The sequence below is a fragment of the Salvelinus fontinalis genome, chromosome 40, assembly GCF_029448725.1.
Source record: "Salvelinus fontinalis isolate EN_2023a chromosome 40, ASM2944872v1, whole genome shotgun sequence".
NCBI classification, from domain to species: domain Eukaryota; kingdom Metazoa; phylum Chordata; class Actinopteri; order Salmoniformes; family Salmonidae; genus Salvelinus; species Salvelinus fontinalis.
In genome coordinates this window covers 29,122,044-29,144,166 of record NC_074704.1, presented here as the reverse complement: position 1 = coordinate 29,144,166, position 22,123 = coordinate 29,122,044, and the positions used below count along the sequence as shown (strand labels likewise).

Genomic DNA, 22,123 nt, shown 5'->3' with positions numbered 1-22,123 from the left:
TTAATATTGCCACTGAGAAAATTCAAAACAAAACGAGACATGACCTTTTTCAAGGGAAGTCTCGCAAAAAGACGCATTCTTGCATTCTAACTACCCGCTATTCAAAGCGCTCTGAACAAATTAAGGGAATCATTCACAAACATTGGCACATTCTAAAATCCGATGATAGTCTCGGTAATGTGTTTTCGGACCTTCCCTTGGTCTTATTCTCGCGGGGCAGAAATCTCAGAGGCCAAATGGTACACCCTGATTTACCACCCCAAGATATTCCTGAACAACGTCTATGTGCGCCCCTACTGGATGGAAATTACAAGTGTAATGGCTGTGCTCAATGCAATGGCACTTATAAATGCAGATCCTTCAAACACCCACAAACAGGGAAATCGATCCCAATCAAATTTGTTATTACGTGCTCCACTAAGGCAGTTATTTATCTTATAACTTGTCCTTCTGGTAAAAATTATGTGGGTAAAACAAAGCGCAAATTAAAAGTACGTATCTCAGAGCATCGTAGCACCATTAGGTGCAAAAACTTGACTTACCCAGTTGCGGCCCACTTTTTGGAGGCAGGCCACTCGATTTCGTCTCTGCGTTATATTGGCATCGAACATGTCACCCTCCCTAGGAGAGGGGGTGACCTTGATGATTTATTGTTAAAACGAGAGGCTGCCTGGATCTTTAACTTAAAGACCCTTGCTACCTTCGGTCTCAACGTAGACTTTGATCTGAAGCCATTCTTGTGATTATTGTGACTTTTCCATTGTAATTGTTTGTAAGCTTGTGTAGTCTAAAATGAATCTATAATCGTATGCTATCCATTTGTTTTTTGTATGCTGTTTTTTGTATGCTGTTCTTTGTATGCCATTTTAATATTTGAGAATTAACCAATGATATTAGGCCACTTTTGGCCATGATTACAGACACCTGTGTGTCTTTTGACACTATATAAACGAGTCATCCCGCAGTGTTTGTGATTATACCCTGATGAAGACAGCTTCGCTGTCGAAACGTTGGATATTACATTTTTGCATCTGAGCTCCTAGAGTGTGCGGCTCTCCTTTATTTTCAAATAACACCCTAGTACCTTGGCCTTCTCCTCAGCCATCATGTACAACTCTTGCTCGCTCATCCAGGCCTCAGCCTCGGCGGCATCAAAGTAGTACTTTTGGGCGTTGTGGGACTGCTCCAGTCGGGCGTGACGCTTCTCTGTCTCCTCAATCATCAGACCCCACAGCTGTTGCAGGTCGGCCAGGTGCTGGCGAATGGCCTCCACGGCAAGGCTGTCCTCCATCAGCAGGCTCTCGCTCCGCTCGAAAATGTCATCGAAGCGGGGCTGGTGTCCCTGAATCTCCTTCTGCAAAGTCTGAGAAGGGGATACAATACTTTTATTGCACATTTCCATGGAAATTAATTTTGTAATGTTAGCAATACATTAAAATACTAGATACACAAAACCAAGAGCACAATACAGTAGATACACTTCAAGTAAGTAAGTAAGCCTTGCCTTAACGGCTCAAAGGGCAGGAGCCCTATTTCTGTACTGTACACCCCCTGGAGAGGACACCAATCTGTCGTAGCCTATATCTCAATTAAAACTCAATAAGACAGTGATACTCTTTGCTATGTATGATATCATTCAATATATTTGTTTAAATAACTTGGTAGGAATAGGATAACAGATATAGGCAGGCACTATCCAGCCACCTTATCACCAAAATGATCAGCCTCATTGCTTTTAAAAGTTTTGTTGATGCGAGTGGTTGTATTAGGTTGGGATCTATCGCATCCCACAACTATGTTTGGAATATTTATTTATTGCACAGAAGGACAAGTTGACCAATAGAATAGGTCAACTTTTGTACTATGGGGGATAGTAGATTGACATAGGCTATAGTAGATTGACATAGGCTAGTGCTTTTGCTGTTCGTTAGGCCTACTCATCTTGTTGGCTGACAAAAAGCAGGCTAAATGTGGACATATTCAATATGCGCCTCGGAATTCACAGTTGTGTCACCGATGTGTCTGTCATCATTCACTTGTAGCCTACGTCTTGCCTGAGAAGGACCCAATCACGTGATGGGCATTGGCTACATCTGAGAGACCCATGTGAGTGAGAGGTGCTACAGCGCTCGGCAGCCGGGAGAAGGGAATTATAAATCGCCTATTATATTCAGCCCAGGGGCACAACTGCCACTTTTTTCCTCATACTGTAAAATAATGTCACGGAATTGTAAGTAAATCTTGTCTGCTAAATTAACTAGTGTAGCCCACAGCCATAGCCATATCAGGGCCTAACATAAGGACAATTGAGAGTATGCTATTCTGTTCTTCTGAAATAAACTACATTTTCTTTATATCATGTTTCTTTAACGGTGTCTAAAATACATAATGGATTTATTGTGATGGTGTAGGCTATATTAAATGGATGGATGGATTATTAGACTTTATAAAATGTAGATGTTCCAAAAGGTCTGCATCAGTGGCTTGTAGGCTATGCCTGGAAGCCAAGAGATGCTAAACGTGTTTATGCTAATTACCAGGCAATTACCAGTGAGACCAGCAGTTATTTGCTTGACAATCACTGGCTGACAAAATTTTATGAACAACACAGCCCTAAACACTGACACTAGCAATTATAATTTTGCTTATAAAATCAGTGCATAAACGTATTCACAACAATAGAATGGTGCTTATTTTGGGCCTAAGTGTGACTTCCTTGTAAAGTGACATTGTCACGATCGTCGTAATAACATTCGGACCAAAGCACAGCGTGATATGGGTTCCACATGTTTATTGAATGAAACGCACAAAAACAATAAAGAACAAACGAAACGTGACGTAAATGAAGTGCTTACAGGTAACTACACATAAACAAGATCCCACAAAACACAGTGGGGAATGGCTGCCTAAATATGATACCCAATCAGAGACAACAATAAACAGCTGCCTCTGATTGGGAACCATACCAGGCCAACATAGAAATAAACAACCTAGATTACCCACTCTAGTCACACCCCGACCTAACCAAAATAGAGAATAAAAAAGCTCTCTATGGTCAGGGCGTGACAGTCATGTTCAGTACATGAGAAAAATACACATACCTGATTTTTCTTGATAAGCAGTTGAACGGTCTGTAGGTTGTGACCATGCTCTGTGGAGGTTGCAATTGGCATCCTCTCTTCGACCCAAAGCTAAAATGGACAAGCCAAATAGATTATTAAGTGCATTGAATGAAAATACCAGAACAAATAAAGCCTCAGTAGAACATGTGCATGCATGCCCACACACAAACGTTTGTTTTACTATCCTTGTGGAGACCAAACAATTAATTCCCATTCAAAATCCTATTTTCCCTAACCTAACCTTAACCTAAAATAAATGCCTGAAACTAGATGTCCTACATACTGGTCTTGACGAGAATAAAGACATTTGTTGAGGGAGATTCCCTTCTGTACCGTTCAACCAATCCAGTAAATGTGGGGGAGTTAAGATGGAGTGTCGTCTTGTTAATGTCCCAAAGTTGCGTCACAGGCTCTCTTTACATTTCCCCTGAAAACCAAAATGTCTCTACTTGTCTGAATTTTCCTTGTTTTACTATCGGAAAACCAAAAACACACAAACAAACAAACAAACACACACAGTATGCCCCCAGGAGGAAGCTCAATCAACTATCAACTCACTATCTCGTCCTCCACGTCGCGGTTGAACTGGTGGATCTCGCGGGAGGCCACCAGGAAGTTCTTTCTCTTCCTCAGCGGGTCGAGCAGCTCTTTGAATTTGTGCTCCACCATCTGTCTCTGGCAATCCACCTCCTCTGTGACATTCCCTTCCTGGCTGAGGACCAGTGCCTGGCTCTGCAGCTGCACCACCTCCCTCTGACGGACCTCCACCTGGTTCTCCAATATCTAGGGGCCACCAGGGAGAGGGAGGAGAACATTTTGAACACTATGTTTCCCCTAGATGATGTTCCTGGCGGGGCCCAGGCCACTAAGTCCACATCCATGGTTTCGTATCCAAGATTTTCAGATCAGACCAATTGATGCCATACATTTTGTATTGTTTAAAACCAATTAAAGGCAACTTATTTCGATTATTATTAGTATTAATATTTGGCATTATTATTTTATTATTGCCAACATGATTGATCAATTTGATTACAACGACGCATGCTCCACCATGTACAGTACCTGCTGCTTCTTGAGCAGGATGTTGACGCTGGTCAGGTCTTTGCCATAGTCATCCGATTGAATCTGGCCCTCCAGGCCACCCAGCCACTTGTCCAAGTCGGCACAGCTCTGTGTGAACAGCTCGGCCTTGTTGGCGTCAAACAGGCACTGGGCTTTGGTCTGGGTGGTGGACTCCAACACTTCCCACATCTTCTGGAGGGCTGAGAGCTTCTCCTTGACCACCGACTCTGTCTCAGGCTTCTCCAACACCAGCTGCATCCCATCCTGGAGAGGAGAGAATTAGAATCACCTTTATTCGCCAAGTACATTTTACAAGTACCAGGAATTTGACCTAGTGAAGTGGTGCTGCCATGCCTTACAGTAACAAAATATGCAGTATAAAATAGAAAAGGTAAAGTTTATGGATAATCTTTGTGTTTCTGCAGTTGTTGAAACACATTTTATGGTAGTGAAACACATTTAGTGCGGTGGGCAGGTACAGTCGGTTAGTTATGGTGGGGTAACCCCATGAGTTTTGGAGTGGGTATAATAGGGCAGTTAGTGAGTATAAGGTAGTCATAACCAGTTGGGGAGTTATTGTGGCTACATACACTCAATAGACAGTTTATTAGGTACACCCATCTAGTACCGAGTTGGACCCCCCTGTGCCTCCTGAACAGCCTGAATTCTTCAGGGCATTCTATAAGGTGTCGGAAACATTCCACATGGATGTTGGTCCTTGCTGACGCGGTGGCATCACGCAGTTGCTGCAGATTGGACGGCGGTACATTCATGCTGCGAACAGCCCATTCCGTCTCATCCCAAAGATGCTCTATTGGGTTGGGGTCTGGGGACTGCGCAGGCCACTCAAGTAAACTGAACTCGCTGTCATGTTCCAAGCGATGTTCTTCCACTCCTCAATTGTACAGTGTTGGTCATCTCGTGCCCACTGGAGCCATTTCTTCTTGTTTTTAGCTGATAGGAGTGGAACCCGGTGTGTTCGTCTGCTGCAATAGCCCATCCGCTACAAGGATCAACGAGTTGTGCGTTCCGAGATGCCGTTCTGCATACCACTGTTGTATTGTGCCGTTATTTGTCTGCTTGTGCCCCAACTGTTAGCTTGCACGATTCTGGCCATTCTCCTTCGACCTCTCTCATTAACAAGCTATTTTCGCTATCCATTTTCGTGAACGGGGTGGTGTACCTAATAAGAAGTGAGTTGAATATTTTACATAAAGTAATGCTAAAGGAAATTGTGACAGTTTACCGTTATGTGCTCTGCCTGTACTTAAAAAAAATGTGGTTCTTAAATGGCTCTTCCTTAGCTCTTAAAGTTCCTTGGAGAATTCTTGCCCGATAAAAAACTTTAAGTGTGGGGTTCTTGATGTGGCATCTACGGTTCTTCAGAATTCTAAAAGGTTCTTGAAACGTAACAAAGCCTGCAGATGTGTCCCTTTCATAGCACACGCAAAATTGGCCAGTGTTGATTTTTCAGTGTAACATTTTTAGTGTTGCCACTGTAAAGAGTTAAATTAACACTCAGTGGTGTAAAAGAACCCCACTGTTGGTGTTAATAACCAGAGTTTAAAAAAAAACACAGTTATCATTATCATATTTCCCAGCATGCTCTACTGCAGGTCGATTTTTGAAATTGTTTGTTTCAATATATATTTTTTTGCATGTAAATTGATTAATTCATCGTATGCTACTCAGAAATAAACAACATACATTTTCTAAACTATTCAAATCTGTTACTTGGACTTATTGTACCCATTACTGAAATTGTTGTTCAATTCTAGATGTTTAAGGTAGTCTCATATCTTAGTCTTCCCAACCCTGGAAGTCATTCTGAATGCAGGTTGCGGGTGAATAAAAATTCTAAATATTGGATATCTCCACTCCAATAGGAGTTACACATCACTTTGCAAGCCAGCATAATGTGGCTTGCAGGTCTGATGTGGCCTGTAAACTATGCATTTAAGGCCACTGTATAAGGATAAAACTAGGCCCTCAAAAGAAGGACTTATGAAATATGTATTTTATTCTTAAAATAATTAAATTTTAATGACAACATACACTTAAGAATACTTAAGTCTAGACAACTGATCACGCTAATTTCAAGTAATCGGAGGCGCTTATTAACTAAGCTTATTAATTCATCTAATCCCAATGCAAAATCATCAAGACAGAGTGAATCTTATTTTGGTTTGCTAACCTTCTCAATTTTGTCCAGCCACTCCTTGTTGGACTGCAGCTCGGCCATGAAGGCCTGATGCTTGAGCCATTTGCTGTGGAGGTTCCTGGCCTCGTCGTACGACATGTCCTGGGCCGTGAGCATCTTCTCATTGATCCACAGGGACAGCTGCGCACACACACAGAGGTAGGTAGGTCATTGTATTTGACTGCCTTAGACTGTGAAAGCAGTCTGTCACTATGCATACATTGCCACACAACGTATTAAATATAAAACAGTGCATGTAAGTATTCATAGTATCGGGACTGATACCAATGTTAGACTGTTATGAACGATTTCTCACATCCTGATTAAGCATGTTCCTGGAATAATAAGCACTTTCAATGCATAATCTCTATTTTAAAGGAGTATCCTTAATCTGGGTCCAGGAACGACATGTTGGGCAGCAGACCTCCTGGCAATCCTGTAGGAACTTTTGAAGGTCCCGGTTATCCTTCAGCCTCATCAGTAGCTCCAGAGCAGCTTCGCGGTTCTTCTTATGCCTGTGCAAAAGTTGGGTAAACAGATTTGATCATGGATAATAGATCCCATGTTAATTGTGACTACCACAAGCAAGCTACCAGTTGTGTGTACCATATATAGAGTTGTAAGTTTACATACACCTTATACATTTAAACTCAGTTTCACAATACCTGAAATTTAATCTGAGTAAAAATTCCCTGTTTTAGTTCAGTTAGGATCACCACTTTATTTTAAGAATGTAAATGTCAGAATAATAGTAGAGAGAATTATTTACTTAAGCTGTTATTTATTTCATCACATTCCCAGTGGGTCAGAAGTTTACATACACTCAATTAGTATTTGGTAGCATTGCCGTTAAATTGTTTAACTTGGGTCAAACATTTTGGGTAGCCTTCCACAAGCTTCCCACAATAAGTTGGGTGAATTTTGGCCCATTCCTCCTGACAGAGCTGGTGCAACTGAGTCAGGTATGTAGGCCTCCTTGCTCGCACACGCTTTTTCAGTTCTGCCCACAAATTCTCTATAGGATTGAGGTCAGGGCTTTGTGATGGCCACTCCAATACCTTGACTTTGTTGTCCTTAAGCCATTTTGCCACAACTTTGGAAGTATGCTTGGGGTCATATTTGCGACAAAGCTTTAACTTCCTGTCTGATGTCTTGAGATGTTGCTTCAATATATCCAGATAATGTTCCTTCCTCATGATGCCATCTATTTTGTGAAGTGCACCAGTCCCTCCTGCAGCAAAGCACCCACACAACCTATCCCTCAACTTAACCAAGAATAAGGACATGATTGTGGACTACAGGAAAAGCAGGACCGACCATGCCTCCATTCTCATCGATGGGGCTGTAGTGGAGCAGGTTGAGAGCTTCAAGTTCCTTGGTGTCCACATCATCAACAAACTAGAATGGTCCAAACACACCAAGACAGTCATGAAGAGGGCACGACAAAGCCTATTCCCCCTCAGGAAACTAAAAAGATTTGGCATGGGTCCTGAGATCCTCAAAATGTTCTACAGTTGCAACATCGAGAGCATCCTGACTGGTTGCATCACTGCCTAGTACGGCAATTGCTCGGCCTCTGACCTCAAGGCACTACAGAGGGTATTGTGTACGGCCCAGTACATCACTGGGGCTAAACTGCCTGCCATCCAGGACATCTACACCAGGCGGTGTCAGAGGAAGGCCCTAAAAATTGTCAAAGACCCCAGCCACCCCAGTCATAGTCTGTTCTCTCTACTACCGCAAGGCAAGCGGTACCGGAGTGCCAAGTCTAGGACAAAAAGGCTTCTCAACAGTTTTTACCCCCAAGCCATAAGACTCCTGAACAGGTAATCAAATGGCTACCCGGACTATTTGCATTGTGTGCCCCCCCAACCCCTCTTTTTACACTGCTGCTACACTCTGTTTATCATATATGCATAGTCACTTTAACTATACATTCATGTACATACTACCTAAATTGGGCCTACCAACCAGTGCTCCCGCACATTGGCTAACCGCGCTATCTGCATTGTGTCCCCATCCACCACCCGCCAACCCCTCTTTTACGCTACTGCTACTCTCTGTTCATCATATATGCATAGTCACTTTAACCATATCTACATGTACATACTACCTCAATCAGCCTGACTAACCGGTGTCTGTATGTAGCCTTACTACTTTTATAGCCTCGCTACTGTATATAGCCTGTCTTTTTACTGTTGTTTAATTTCTTTACCTACCCATTGTTCACCTAATACCTTTTTTGCACTATTGGTTAGAGCCTGTAAGTAAGCATTTCACTGTAAGGTCTACTACACCTGTTGTATTCGGCGCACGTGACAAATAAACTTTGATTTGATGCTGCCACCCACGTGCTTCACGGTTGGGATGGTGTTCTTCGGCTTGCAAGCCTCCCCCTTTTTCCTCCAAACATAATGACGGTCATTATGGCCAAATAGTTATATTTTTGTTTCTTCAGACCAGAGGATATTTCTCCAAAAATTACGATCTTTGTCCCCATGTGCAGTTGCAAACCATAGTCTGGCTTTTTTTATGGTGGTTTTGGAGCAGTGGCTTCTTCCTTGCTGAGCGGCCTTTCAGGTTATTTCGATATAGGACTCGTTTTACTGTGGATATAGATACTTTTGTACCTGTTTCCTCTAGCATCTTCACAAGGTCCTTTGCTGTTGTTCTGCGATTGATTTGCACTTTTCGCACCTAAGTACGTTAATCTCTAAGAGACAGAACACGTCTCCTTCCTGAGCGGTATGACGGCTGTGTGGTCCCATGGTATTTATACTTGCGTACTATTGTTTGTACAGAGCAACGTGGTACCTTCAGGCGTTTGGAAATTGCTCACGAGGATGAACCAGACTACAATTTTTTGTCTAAGGTCTTGGCTGATTTAAAAAAAAAATTGATTTATTTTTTTCCCGATGATGTCAAGCAAAGAGACACTGAGTTTGAAGGTAGGCCTTGAAATTGACTCAAATTATGCCAATTAGCCTATCAGAAGCTTCTAAAGCCATGACATAATTTTCTGGAATTTTCCAAGCTGTTTAAAGGCACAGTCAACTTAGTGTATGTAAACTTCTGACCCACTGGAATTATGATACAGTGAATTATAAGTGAAATAATCTGTCTGTAAACAATTGTTGGAAAAATGACTTGCCATGCACAAAGTAGATGTCCTAACCAACTTTCCAAAACTATAGTTTGTTAACACGAAAATTGTGAAGTTATTGAAAAATGAGTTTTAATGACTCCAACCGAAGTGTATGTAAACTGTAGTACATTTCTGTAGATTTTTCTACATTAATTTTTACATCATGATACACAATACCAAGTAAATGCAAAGATCAATATCAAGTGTTGTACTGGCATTTGTGGTAGCTGTAAACCTAATAACTGGGTGGTCATATATCTAACCATTGGTTGTATTCTGGGTAGTCTTTTTCGCAGTAAAGCTGTGCAGGTAGCCTTTTGGGCCAGTAACTGAAAGGTTGCTGGTTTGAATCCCCAAGGTGGAAAAATCTGCTGCTCTGCCCTTGAGCAAGACAATTAACCCGGGCGCTGATGATGTCGATTAAGGCAGCCTCCCCGCACCTCTCTGATTCAGAGTGGTTGGGTTAAATACGGAAAACACATTTTAGTTGAATGCATTCAGTTGTGCAACTGACTAGGTATCCCATTTCCAGGAGATTGCTTTATCATATTAATGTGGTTCCTGGGGCATTAAATACTCCAACAACAGGTGTGGGATCTAATCTGCGCAGCAGAGTAACCGCAAAAATTACGACCTGTCCACCAGTGTCATTTGTAACTATACAGCAGAAGAGGCTTTTAACCTGTTGGGGATGGGGGCGCTGTTTAGACTATTTATGCTAATTTGGCTAATTTTTTAAACGGCTTCCCACAAAATCCTTGATCGTACAATATGCATATTATTATTATTATTGGATAGAAAACAGTCTATAGTTTCTATAGGAGTTGAAATTTTGTCTCTAAGTGGAACAGAGCCCATTCTACAGCAATTTCCCTGACATGGAGTCAGATTTGAGAAATGTTGGCCACTCTTCTGAAGTCATTTAAAAGGGCACTGTCGTTGCTATGACTATACGGACACTTCTTACGTCTTCCCCTGGATGCCTTTACGTGATGACGATTCCAACGGGGTCGATTGCGCGTTCACAGGCCCTACAAATGAAAAAACCCTGAAGCTAGTCATTCTTTGGGAGCTGCGTCATGAGCCTAGAGGACACCGGCGCGCACCTGTTCCAAGCGTTAGTTTAGCCTGTTATATTTCTCCGGTCATCTTTTCACTCGTTTTAGGAGTTAAAAACATCATAAGGTAGTTAATTTAAAGCGTTTTATAGCAATTTATATCCGTTTAGTGCGATTTTGGGACATTTATTTTTGCAACGATGTGAAAAGTTGGGCACGCTTTTCAGTTCATCCCGAACGCAGTTGACATTTCCACATGGCAAGAGGACAGCTTTCCACCAAAAGACGATTTCTCCCAAGAAAGGATCCTTTGCCCAAGATACTGATGGAAGAACAGCTCAAGGTAGGACATTTTTATTATGATAAATCGTGTTTCTGTCGAAACATTTTAGTGGCTTAGGACGCCATGTTTTTTGACGTAGCTTCGCTTGGCGCAAACTGTATTGAAAAGTAAGGATAAATTAAAAAATGTAATAACGCAATTGTATTAAGAATTAAATTGTCTATCAATCCCTGTCCACCCTATATTTTTTAGTCACGTTTATGAGTATTTATGTATAAGAGTAGATCACTGTCTAAGTGGCGCAAGGACTTTTTCTTTACCAGCTTGTCTACATTTCACATTGTCTAACCATGATTTTGGTGGCTAAATATAAACATTTTCGATCAAACTGTATATGCATGTTGTAATGTGATGTTACAGGAGTGTCATCGGAAGAATTCTGAGAAGGTTAGTGAAAAAATTAATATCTTTTGGCGATGTTGACTTTTATCGCTCACTTTGGCTAGAATCAATGCTGGGCTGCTAATTGCTATGTGCTAAGCTAATATAACGATTTATTGTGTTTTCGCTGTAAGACACTTAGAAAATCTGAAATATTGTCTGTATTCACAGGATCTGTGTCTTTCGATTCGTGTATGCTGTGCATTTTTACGAAATGTTTGATGATTAGTAGTTAGGTAAACACGTTGCTCATTGTAATTATTCTAGTCCATTTGTGATGGTGGGTGCAATTGTAAACTATGCCATCTACCTGAAATATGCACTTTTTTCTAACAAAACCTATCCCATACCATAAATATGTTATCAGACTGTCATCTAATGAGTTTTTTTGTTGGTTAGGGGCTATAAATATCTTAGTTTAGCCGAATTGGTGATGGCTACTGGTGTTGGTGGACAAATAAAAGATGGTGGATTATGCTAATGTGTTTTTAGGTAATAGATGTACATCTTTACATATTGTGTCTTCCCTGTAAAACATTTTAAAAATCGGAAATGTTGACTGGATTCACAAGATCTGTGTCTTTCATTAGCTGTATTGGACTTTAATGTGTGAAAGTTAAATATTTTAAAAAAATATTTTTTTTGAATTTCGCGGCACTGGTTTTTCAGTGGGGGGGGGGGGGGGGGGTGTGCCGCTAGCGCCACGCTGATCCTAGACAGGCTAACCTGTCGTCAACAGACGTCACTCTCTCCTGGATGCGGTCGGCGTTGATGTTGCCATCACTCGCCAGTCGCCTGCCAGCCTCCACCACACCGTTTATCTTCTCTTCGTTGGCGTCCATGGTGGTCATGAAGTCCTCCTGCTGCTTGATGGCTCCTTCGGCCCCCTCAAGCGTAGTGGCCATCTCTGTATGGACCAGCATGTACTCCTAAGATTAGGGTTATTAAAAAGAGAGAGTAAGTGGGATTATTAGAAAATCCTGTGACTGAGACTGGATATCCAGGTTGGGGTCAATTCCATTTCAAATCAGTTAGGGAGTAAACTGAAATTCTTGAATTGACAGAACTGAAACAGAATATAGAACCCAACCATGCTGGAATTCAATCTAAAGCACATTGAACACTTTCTGAAATTTACTTTTTTGATTGGCAAAGCAGCATGTCCTAGTTGCGCACGAAAAATGACACATTTTTACCACATCCCTGCCTAGTAAAATTAGGTAATAACAGCTAAAAGAGGACTTTAACTTCTTGCAACTATAGGGGGTGCTGTTTCGCATTAGCATAATTTGCTCTACACATTAAACGGCTTCCTACTCAATTCTTGCTCGTACAATATGCATATTATTATAATTATTGGATAGAAAACACTCTCTAGTTTCTATAGCCGTTGAAATTTTGTCTCTGAGTGAAACAGAACTCAATCTACAGCACTTTTCATGATAGGGAGTCAGATTTCAAACATTTTGGCCACTGATCTGGAGTCAGTTTAAAGGTCACTGTAAATGCTATGGAGAAACAGACACTGCTTACGTCTTCCCCTGGGTGTCAGTGCGTGATGACGCTTTGAATGGAGTCGATTGCGCAATCAGGGGCTGAATAAAACACTAAATACCGGAAGTAACTTCCTTTGGCTGCCTGCGCGTGGCGCGCTAAGGACATCCGACTCGCCTCCTTCCAAGCTTTAGTTTAGCCAGTAATATTTCTCCGGTCATATTTTTACTCATTATAGGTGTTAACAGCATCATAAGGTAGTTAATTTGAACCGTTTTATATCAATTTATTTCCGTTTAGTGCGATTTTGACGCATTGCTTTGTTGTGCACTTTGAAGTGCTGGGCACGTTTCGGGGTCCCGGTCGAACGTTAGTGGGCATTTCGACAGACAAGAGGACATCTTTCGACCAAAAGAAGATTAGACCCAAGAAAGGATTCTTTGCCCAAGATTCTGATGGAAGATCGCCTCATAGTAAGAAATATTTAAGATGATAAATCGTTGTTCTGTAGAAAAATGTTAAACGCACGTTCCGCCATTTTGTTAGGTATAGCTTTGCTTGGCGCAACCTGTATTGAAAAGTAAGGGTAATTTTAAAAATGTAATTCCGCGATTGTATTAAGAATTAAATTGTCTATCAATCGCTGTCCACCCTATATTTTTTAGTCAAGTTTATGAGTATTTATGTATAAGACTAGATCACTGTCTAATAAGGTGCACGACATTTTCTGACCAGCTGGGCTACTTTTGTCATTGTCTAACCATGATTTTGGTGGCTAAATATGCACATTTTCGAACAAACTCTATATGTATGTTGTAATATGATGTTACAGGAGTGTCATCTGAAGAATTCTGAGAAGGTTAGTGAAAAAATTAATATATTTTGGCGATGATACGATATCGCTCTCTTTGGCTAGAATCAGTGCTCGGGTAACGTTTGCATATGTGGTATGCTAATATAACGATTTATTCTGTTTTCGCCGTAAAACACTTAGAAAATCTGAAATGTTGTCTGAATTCACAAGATCTGTGTCTTTCCATTGCTATGTGCTGTGTATTTTTAAGAAATGTTTTATGATGAGTAAATTGGTAATACAAGTTGCTCTCTGTAGTAATTCTAGTCGCTTTGGTGAGATTTGTGATGGTGGCTGCAATGGCAAACTATGATTTATACCTGAAATATGCACATTTTTCTAACAAAACCTATCCTATACCATAAATATGTTATCAGACTGTCATCTGATGAGGTTTTTTCTTGGTTAGTGGCTATCAATATCTTAGTTTAGCCGAATTGGTGATAGCTACTGGTGGAGAGAGAAAATGGTGGACAAAGAAAAATGGTGTCTTTTGCTAACGTGGTTAGCTAATAGATTTACATATTTTGTCTTCCCTGTAAAACATTTTAAAAATCTGAAATGGTGGCTTTATTTACAAGATCTGTATCTTTCATTAGGTGTCTTGGACTTGTGATTTAATGATATTTAGATGCTACTATTTAATTGTGACGCTATGCTAGCGATGCTAATCAGTGTGTGTGGGGGGGGGGGTGCTCCCGGACCCGGGGTAGAGGCTCGTGAAAAGTTAAAATAAACTGTTACCAAAAATCTAATTTTGAATGAGTGGAATCAGTGAAATGAAATAATAGTGAAACGGAACCATTCACTTTGGATTCCTAGGCTAAGATTTTTCCACTCTTGGAATAGAATTTAAACTCAAATGAATCGACCAATCAACGTACCTGGTTGTTGAGGAAGGCCTCGGCCTGCGTGGTGTCCCTGAGAAACAGCTGGTAGGCGTGGGACTGGAACAGCAGGTTCTGCCGGTTCTCCCACATCTTGTGCAGCTCATTCCAGCCCGTGTCCAGGGCCTGTAGCCGCTGCCTCAGGAACATGTACTGGGCATCGGTCTGGCCCTGGGTCACCATCTCGCCCATGTCGCGCATCTTCTGGTAGTCCTCCTCGTAGTTGCGGATCTCGTTCTTGATGCCCTCGTGCTGCGCTAGCAGCTTCTCTGCCTCGGCCAGCGTGTTGGGCGTCTCCTCCGAGGCGACGGCGGTCTGTGTGCGCGACAGCCACGACTGGAAGTCATCCAGCTCGCGCAGGAACTGCTGCAGCTTGCTGGCCTCACCAAGGGACTCCTCGCGATTACGCAGTGTGGCCTTCATCTCCTCCCACACGGCGGTGATCTTGGCCAGGCGGTCCTTGATGGCCTTGGCCTGGTCCGGGTGTTCGCAGGCCAGCCGCTCTGCCTCGCCGCGCAGGTCGCCCAGCTTGTCCTCGATGGCAGCCAGGTCACGCTCCATGCCAGTGAGTTTGCGCTGCAGCGCCATGACACCCGTCAGGTCGTTGCCCAGCTCCTGGGTGGACTCGATGACCTTTGTCTTCTCGCGGATCCATGACTTGGTTTCGTTGCAGTCCAGGTGGTAGTTCTGCACACCCAGCGCCGAGATTAGAGACTCCTTCTTCTGGTCCGCCAGATCCCGGAACTGGCTCCATCTGAGGAACAAATTAATAAATAGAAATATGGTAATTTAGCAGACACTGTTATCCAGTTGACAGACAGTGGCACATATTTCAATATTTGTGGCCCGTACGGGAATCAAACCAACCATAACCCTGTTGTTGCCAGACCAAGGCTCAAATTGACTGAACTAGCCAATTAATTTGATGACAACCAATATTATTGTCGGGCTCAATTCAAAGGATACAGTGATATCCAACACACAATAACACAATTTTGAGTCAATAGGTATTATTAACTCACCATGAGAAAAGTAAAGGTCAGGCATATTTAAAATCACATAACTGCTTAACTACATTATAATAACCTAATCATCTTTTGGTTTCTTCATTTGGCATCAGGTACAGTGCCTTGTAAAAGTTTTTTTCCTATTTTGTAGCATTACAACCTGTAATTTAAATGTATTTTTACCTAGATTTAATGCAATGGACACAAATAAAATAGTCCAAATCAGTGAAGTGATTTTTTTTTTTTTTATTGTTTCAAAAAATTCTAAAAAATAAAGAAGTGGTGCATGCATTTGTATTCACCCCCTTTGCCATGAAGCCCCTCAATAAGATCTGGTGCAACCAATTACCTTCAGAAGTCACATAATTAGATAAGTCCACCTGTGTGCAATCTAAGTGTCACATGATCTGTCACATGATCTCAGTATATATACACCTGTTCTGAAAGGCCCCAGAGTCTGCAACACCACTAAGCAAGGGGCGCCACCAAGCAAGCGGCACCATGAAGACCAAGGCGCTCTCCAAACAGGTCAGGGACGGTCACGATCGTTGGAAGCATACTCGGACCAACGTGCAGCGTCATCTGGGATCCAGATCTTTTATTAGAAATAAGTGAACCACACAACAAAACAATAAAAACTAAACGTGACGACAATAGAGTGCTAACATGCAACTACACACAAGCAATATCCCACAAAACGCAGGTGGAAAAAGCTATCTAAATATGATCCCCAATTAGAGACAATGATTACCAGCTGCCTCTAATTGGGAATCATACAAAATCACCAACATAGAAAAACAAAACTAGAACCTCTCATAGAAATAATAAACTAGACTAACCCCCAGTCACGCCCTGACCTACTCTTCCATAGAAAATAACGGCTCTCTATGGTCAGGATGTGACAGTACCCCCCCAAAGGTGCGGACCCCGGCCGCAAAATCGTGCGTGGCTCTGGTGCGGGACAAAGAACCCGCTCAGCTTGCGGATCCACCATCTTTGGCGGCGGCTCTGGTGCGGGCCGAAGAACCCGCTCATCCCGCGGATCCAGCCATGGACCCAGGCTGAACACTGTGCCTGGACTGGACCTAGATGCCGAGGAAGGCTCCTGCCATGGAGCGGGACTGGACGCCGTGTTTGGACTGGACATCGGCGCAGAGGAAGGCTCCTGCCTTGGAGCTGGACTGGACGCTGTTCTCGGACTGGGCATCGGCGCAGAGGAAGGCTCCGGACCGTGGACCGTCTCAGGAGGTTCCGGACAGTGGACCGTCTCAGGAGGTTCCGGACTGGGCACCGTCGCCGGAAGCTCTGGACTGGGGAGGCGCACTGGAGGCCTGATGCGTGGGGCTGGCACAGGTGGCACCGGGCTGGTGACACGCACCTCAGGGTGAGTGCGAGTAGCAGGCACAGGACGCACCGGACTGGGAAGGCGCACTGGAGGCCTAGTGCGTGGAGCTGGCACAGGTGGCACCAGACTGGTGACACGCACTTCAGGGCGAATCCGGGGAATAGGCACAGGACGTACCTGACTTGGAAGGCGCACTTGAGGGAGAGTGCAAGGAGCAGGCACAGGACGCACCGGACTGGGAAGGCGCACTGGAGGCCTAGTGCGTGGAGCTAGCACAGGTGGCACCAGACTGGTGACACGCACTTCAGGGCGAATCCGGGGAATAGGCACAGGATGTACCTGACTTGGAAGGCGCACTTGAGGGAGAGTGCAAGGAGCAGGCACAGGACGCACCGGACTGGGGACACGCACTTCAGGGAGAGTGCGAGGAGCAGGCACAGGACGTACCGGGCTGTGGAGGAGTACTGGAGACCTGGTGCGTATAGTCTGCATCAATGGTACCAATGGTACCGGTTCGATGACACACCTCGCACAAAAAGCCATTGCTTAAAGAAAAAAATAAGCAAACACATGCCTTTGGTGTTCGCCAAAAGGCATGTGGGAGACTCCCTAAACATATGAAAGAAGGAACTCTGGCAGATGAGACAAAAATTTAGGTTTTTGGCTATCAAGGAAAACACTATGTCTGGCGCAAATCCAACACCTCTCATCCTGAGAACACCATCCGAGAACTCATCCCGAGAACACCATCCGGTGTTTTTCATCGGCAGGGACTGGGAAACTGGTCAGAATTGAAGGAATGATGGATGGTTCCAAATACAGGGAAATTCTTGAGGGATACCTGTTTCAGTCTTCCAGAGATTTGAGACTGGGACGGAGGTTCACCTTCCAGCAGGACAATGGCCCTAAGCATACTGCTAAAGCAACACTCGAGTGGTTTAAGGGGAAAAATGGAAATGTCTTGGAATGGCCTAGTCAAAGCCCAGACCTCAATCCAATTGAGAATCCGTGGTATGACTTAAAATTGCTGTACATCAGCGGAACCCATCCAACTTGAAGGAGCCGGAGCAGTTTTGCCTTGAAGAATGGGCAAAAATCCCAGTGGCTAGATGTGCCAAGCTTATAGAGACATACCCCAAGAGACTTGCAGCTGTAACTGAGTGGTAGGCAAAGTGGTAGGCATGTTGTGTAAATCAAATGATACAAACCCCCCAAAAAATCTATTTTAATTCCAGGTTATAAGGCAACAAAATAGGAAAAATACCAAGGGGTGTGAATACTTTCGCAAGGCACTGTAGTTGCCAATCATATTGAATGGCATTAAATCAGAACCTGAAAGTGCTAACTTCAACCATAAATGTTGTGAATACAAGGGACATTAGTGATGCGCGGGTTGACTCCTAACCTGTGGTAACATCCGTTGAGCGGGAGGATTTAGGGTCATGAAATATTGTGTGGATGAAGGGCAGATGGGTGGCAGCGAGTGGTGAACTTCATCAACAACTACGCAGAGGATAATGCAATACTATTACCAGGACGCCACCCAGGACACAAACACTTTGGTGGAAAGCTGCTGACATCCCATGTCTCTACAAGGAATCGATGACAAAACCCGGTATGTAAATCATAAACACGTTTTGATTATTTAATTGACCTCCAACATGATTGGCACTACTTTTATTGATGTCACATTATTTCTGTCGCTGGGGGCCCCTACTGAACCAGCAAACAGTCTGGACCTTCACATCCTGATCACAAGTTTGCCCCCGACTGGTGCTTCGGCCTCATCAAGCAGCGCTTCAGAAAGACCAGAGTGATCACTTTGTCTGAGATTGCTGGTATTGTGAAGGATAGCACTGTGACAGGGGTCAACATCCCACAGCTGGTTGGACTGGAAGATGATACGGTGCTGGTGGAAAGCAATGGATGGCAACAACACATGACTCCGCACTTCAGGCCGCTGCCACAGATCAAGCAGTACCAGCACTTCAGGTGAAAATCATTTTCATTGCATTGTATGAGGTTATTCTTCTTATCTAAACTTGGGGAGGTGAATTGATGTTGTGCATGGTTGTAATGTCTTCTGTTTTTTATTTTTTATTCCCTGTTTTACAGCTTCGATGCTCTGGAGCCTGGTCTTGTCGTCGCCAAGGTGCGTTCGGACTGTCAGGGCCAGGTTTCAGCTGCTGCGCAACACTGACATTCTTCCTCCCATAGATGGTATGCCTGTACAAGCACCACCTGGACTGGACACAGCTAGACAAACTTATCTTTTTGAGAAGATCAGGGAGTTTTGTGACATAGAGGCTATGGACATCACATGCACTGGACCAAAGTCAAGGGCAGGACAGAAACAGGCTCTCCGAATATAGATTCCCTTGTTAATGTGTGGTTCGGACGGACCAGTCATCAGCACTATCTGCAGTGCCTCTATTCAAATGACTCTCTCCTAATACGTTGCTGCTACAATTTTTTTTAAACTTTTTCCACCACTGGATGTGGCTGGGGATTATAGCATTTCTTTCACATGACCCATCAATTTAGATTTTTTAAAAGATTTTGTCTGGGTAAGCGTCATCTAATCTTTATAACATAGTTTTATCTGGACACTCTGTTAACCTTTAGAATTGTTCCTTATTGTAGTCTACTACCACGTTTAGATGTAATCTTTACTGCACTACTCATTGTTTAGCACATGACCTCACATGTTAATCCTTAAAGAGATGGGTGGGGCTGGCTTAAGAGGGTTTGAACAATGCTGAATGAGTGTAGACAAGGAGAGCTCTCCAGTAGGTACCAAAACATTCAAAGACCCTTTTCTGAAAAGTGTATCAACTTTCAAAGCAGAAGTACTTTCCCATTGTTCCTCAAAAATAGTGTATAATAACCATTTTGTAGCTCTGATTCTCTACTTTTATCCAATGTAAAAAAACAAAAACAAGACTGATTTGAGCCAGTCAGACACAAATATGCACCCAAGCCAAATTGAAATGTTATCAGAAAGATGTTGGGTTGTTTTCATATATTTATATTTCCTTACAACCGGTCAAACTGACGTCATTTGAACATTTTGCACATAAAATATTTTACGTTATTTTATAGTTATTGTATTTTCTCCCCGGTCCCTAAACGTCTTTGTACCGTGAAAGAAGCAGAGATCACTCAGAAAACTTCACTGAAGTTTTCACAACTACATTGAAGCATTCATTCCATTGATTTATGACATTATTCTGGTGAGCAAGGGTTTATTTAGTCTTCTAGGGCAACACATAATGACAGAAGAGAAGCTGCATGTATCTAATTCTAGACAAGTTGACAAACAAATATAATTTCCAACATTTTGGTAGGCTAAGTAGAAACATATCTAAATGTTCTATATTAGTGGGTTAGGGTCAACAGTGGGACTCAGAGTTTCACTTTATCACATATAGTCGGGCAACTGCGTGGGTGGGTTATTAGCAATTGCGGCAGGGTGAGGGTGAACAAACAGCTGATCCGCGTTCCACTGAGGGACATATCAGCTACAGATGTAGGATATTAATTTGAGCCAGTTTGCTACTGCAGGAAAATAATCCTACAGCAACAGGAAATGTGAATTATAATTACTGGACATTTTTTGTAGGGGTTGATACATTTTTAATTAGGGCAAATCAAGTCTGAACATTTTAAGTGGAAGTTAAACTTTAGAAGCCGTGATTTTTGATTATACATTTTTTACCCCCTTTGTTGTGATATCCAATTGGTAGTTACGATCTTGTCTCATCACTGCAACTCCCAACAGACTCGGGAGAGGTGAAGGTCGAGAGCCATGCGTCTTCCAAGCCGCACTGCTTCTTGACACACTGCCCACTTAACCCGGAAGCCAGCCGCCAATGTGTCAGAGGAAACACTTTCCAACTGACGACCGAAGCTAGAGCGCGATGAGCCAAGGAAATCCCACCTGCCAAGTCCCCTAACCCGGACGACGTTGGGCCAATTGGCGCCGGCCCATTGGGCTCCCGTTCACGGCCGGCTGTAACACAGCCTGGGATCGAACCTGAGGCTGTAGTAGCGCAGTGCCTTAGACCGCTGCACCACTCAGGAGTCCCCCTTGAAGACATGTTAAACCTCGAATACACTACAAGTTTGCATTTCGCAACAGGATGATCAAATTAAGCTACGGCATCTGTATGACAGGACGTCTGTCTGTGTGACGTCTGTCTGTGAATGGCTCAACTTGCCTGTTGTTGAGCTTATCTTGCTGGGATTTGATGTTCTTCTCACTGGGGTGTCCATTGTGCATCAGCTGCCTGGCGATCTGGTTCACAACAGCGACGCGTGACGCCTGGTTGTTCATCTCAGGCTCCAGGCTCTCGAACCTGGGAAAGAGAGAGCATGCCATGTCATGACCAATCAGTTCCACTTCAAAACAAACCATTTTCTCTTCAAAACTAATTTTAAGATAGCATACGGACATTGATCAGGCCACGTTCAGGCCAATGTTGTGGAACGCTGCAGATAGAACTGTCATGAATAGAGCTGACATGATTCCTTCTACTACCTAATAGCACCCAATGTCACAGGAAGGCCAAAAAGATCATCAAGGACAACAACCACCCGAGCCACTGCCTGTTCACCCCACTACCATCCAGAAGGCGAGGTCAGTACAGTTGCATCAAAACTGGAACTTAGAAACTGAAAAACAGCTTCTATCTCAAGACCATCAGACTGTTAAATAGCCATCACTAGCACAGAGAGGCTGCTGCCTACATACACAGACTTGAAATCATTGGCCACTTTAATAAATGGAACACGAGTCACTTTTAATAATGTCACTTTAATAATGTTTACATATCTTGCATTACTCATCTCATATGTATATACTGTATTCTATACTATCTACTGTATCTTAGTCTATGCTGCTCTGACATTGCTCGTCCATATATTTATATATTCTTAATTCCATTCCTTTACTTATATTTATGTGTATTAGGTATTTGTTGTGACATTTTTAGATACTAATTGTTAGATATTGCTGCACTGTCGGAACTAGAAGCACAAGCATTTCGCTACACCTGCAAAAACATCTGCTAAACACGTGTATGTGACCAATAAAATTAGATTTGATTAGATACATGTCAGAGGCATGTTTGTTCCACATACCTTATTTTTATCTGAACGTTCCACAACGTTGTACCCTGATGAATGCACCTCAGACGTATTCCCCTGTTTGGGGATTAACCA

At 43.0% G+C, this 22,123-nt stretch overlaps 1 protein-coding gene across 4 annotated transcripts in view; it reads right to left on the bottom strand.

The window, feature by feature from the left end:
- LOC129839348 (spectrin beta chain, non-erythrocytic 1) overlaps positions 1 to 22,123 on the bottom strand; it is a 118,511-nt gene that overhangs the window by 24,381 nt on the left and 72,007 nt on the right. For all 4 annotated transcript variants that reach the window (XM_055906724.1, XM_055906725.1, XM_055906722.1 and 1 more), the window contains 9 exons: positions 21,121 to 21,258; positions 14,546 to 15,302; positions 12,041 to 12,243; positions 6,812 to 6,902; positions 6,382 to 6,528; positions 4,188 to 4,451; positions 3,681 to 3,905; positions 3,102 to 3,191; positions 1,085 to 1,363 (listed from right to left, as the gene is read on the bottom strand). In XM_055906724.1, the coding sequence (XP_055762699.1) occupies positions 1,085 to 1,363; positions 3,102 to 3,191; positions 3,681 to 3,905; positions 4,188 to 4,451; positions 6,382 to 6,528; positions 6,812 to 6,902; positions 12,041 to 12,243; positions 14,546 to 15,302; positions 21,121 to 21,258 (2,194 nt within the window). The remainder of the gene's footprint in view (positions 1 to 1,084; positions 1,364 to 3,101; positions 3,192 to 3,680; positions 3,906 to 4,187; positions 4,452 to 6,381; positions 6,529 to 6,811; positions 6,903 to 12,040; positions 12,244 to 14,545; positions 15,303 to 21,120; positions 21,259 to 22,123) is intronic.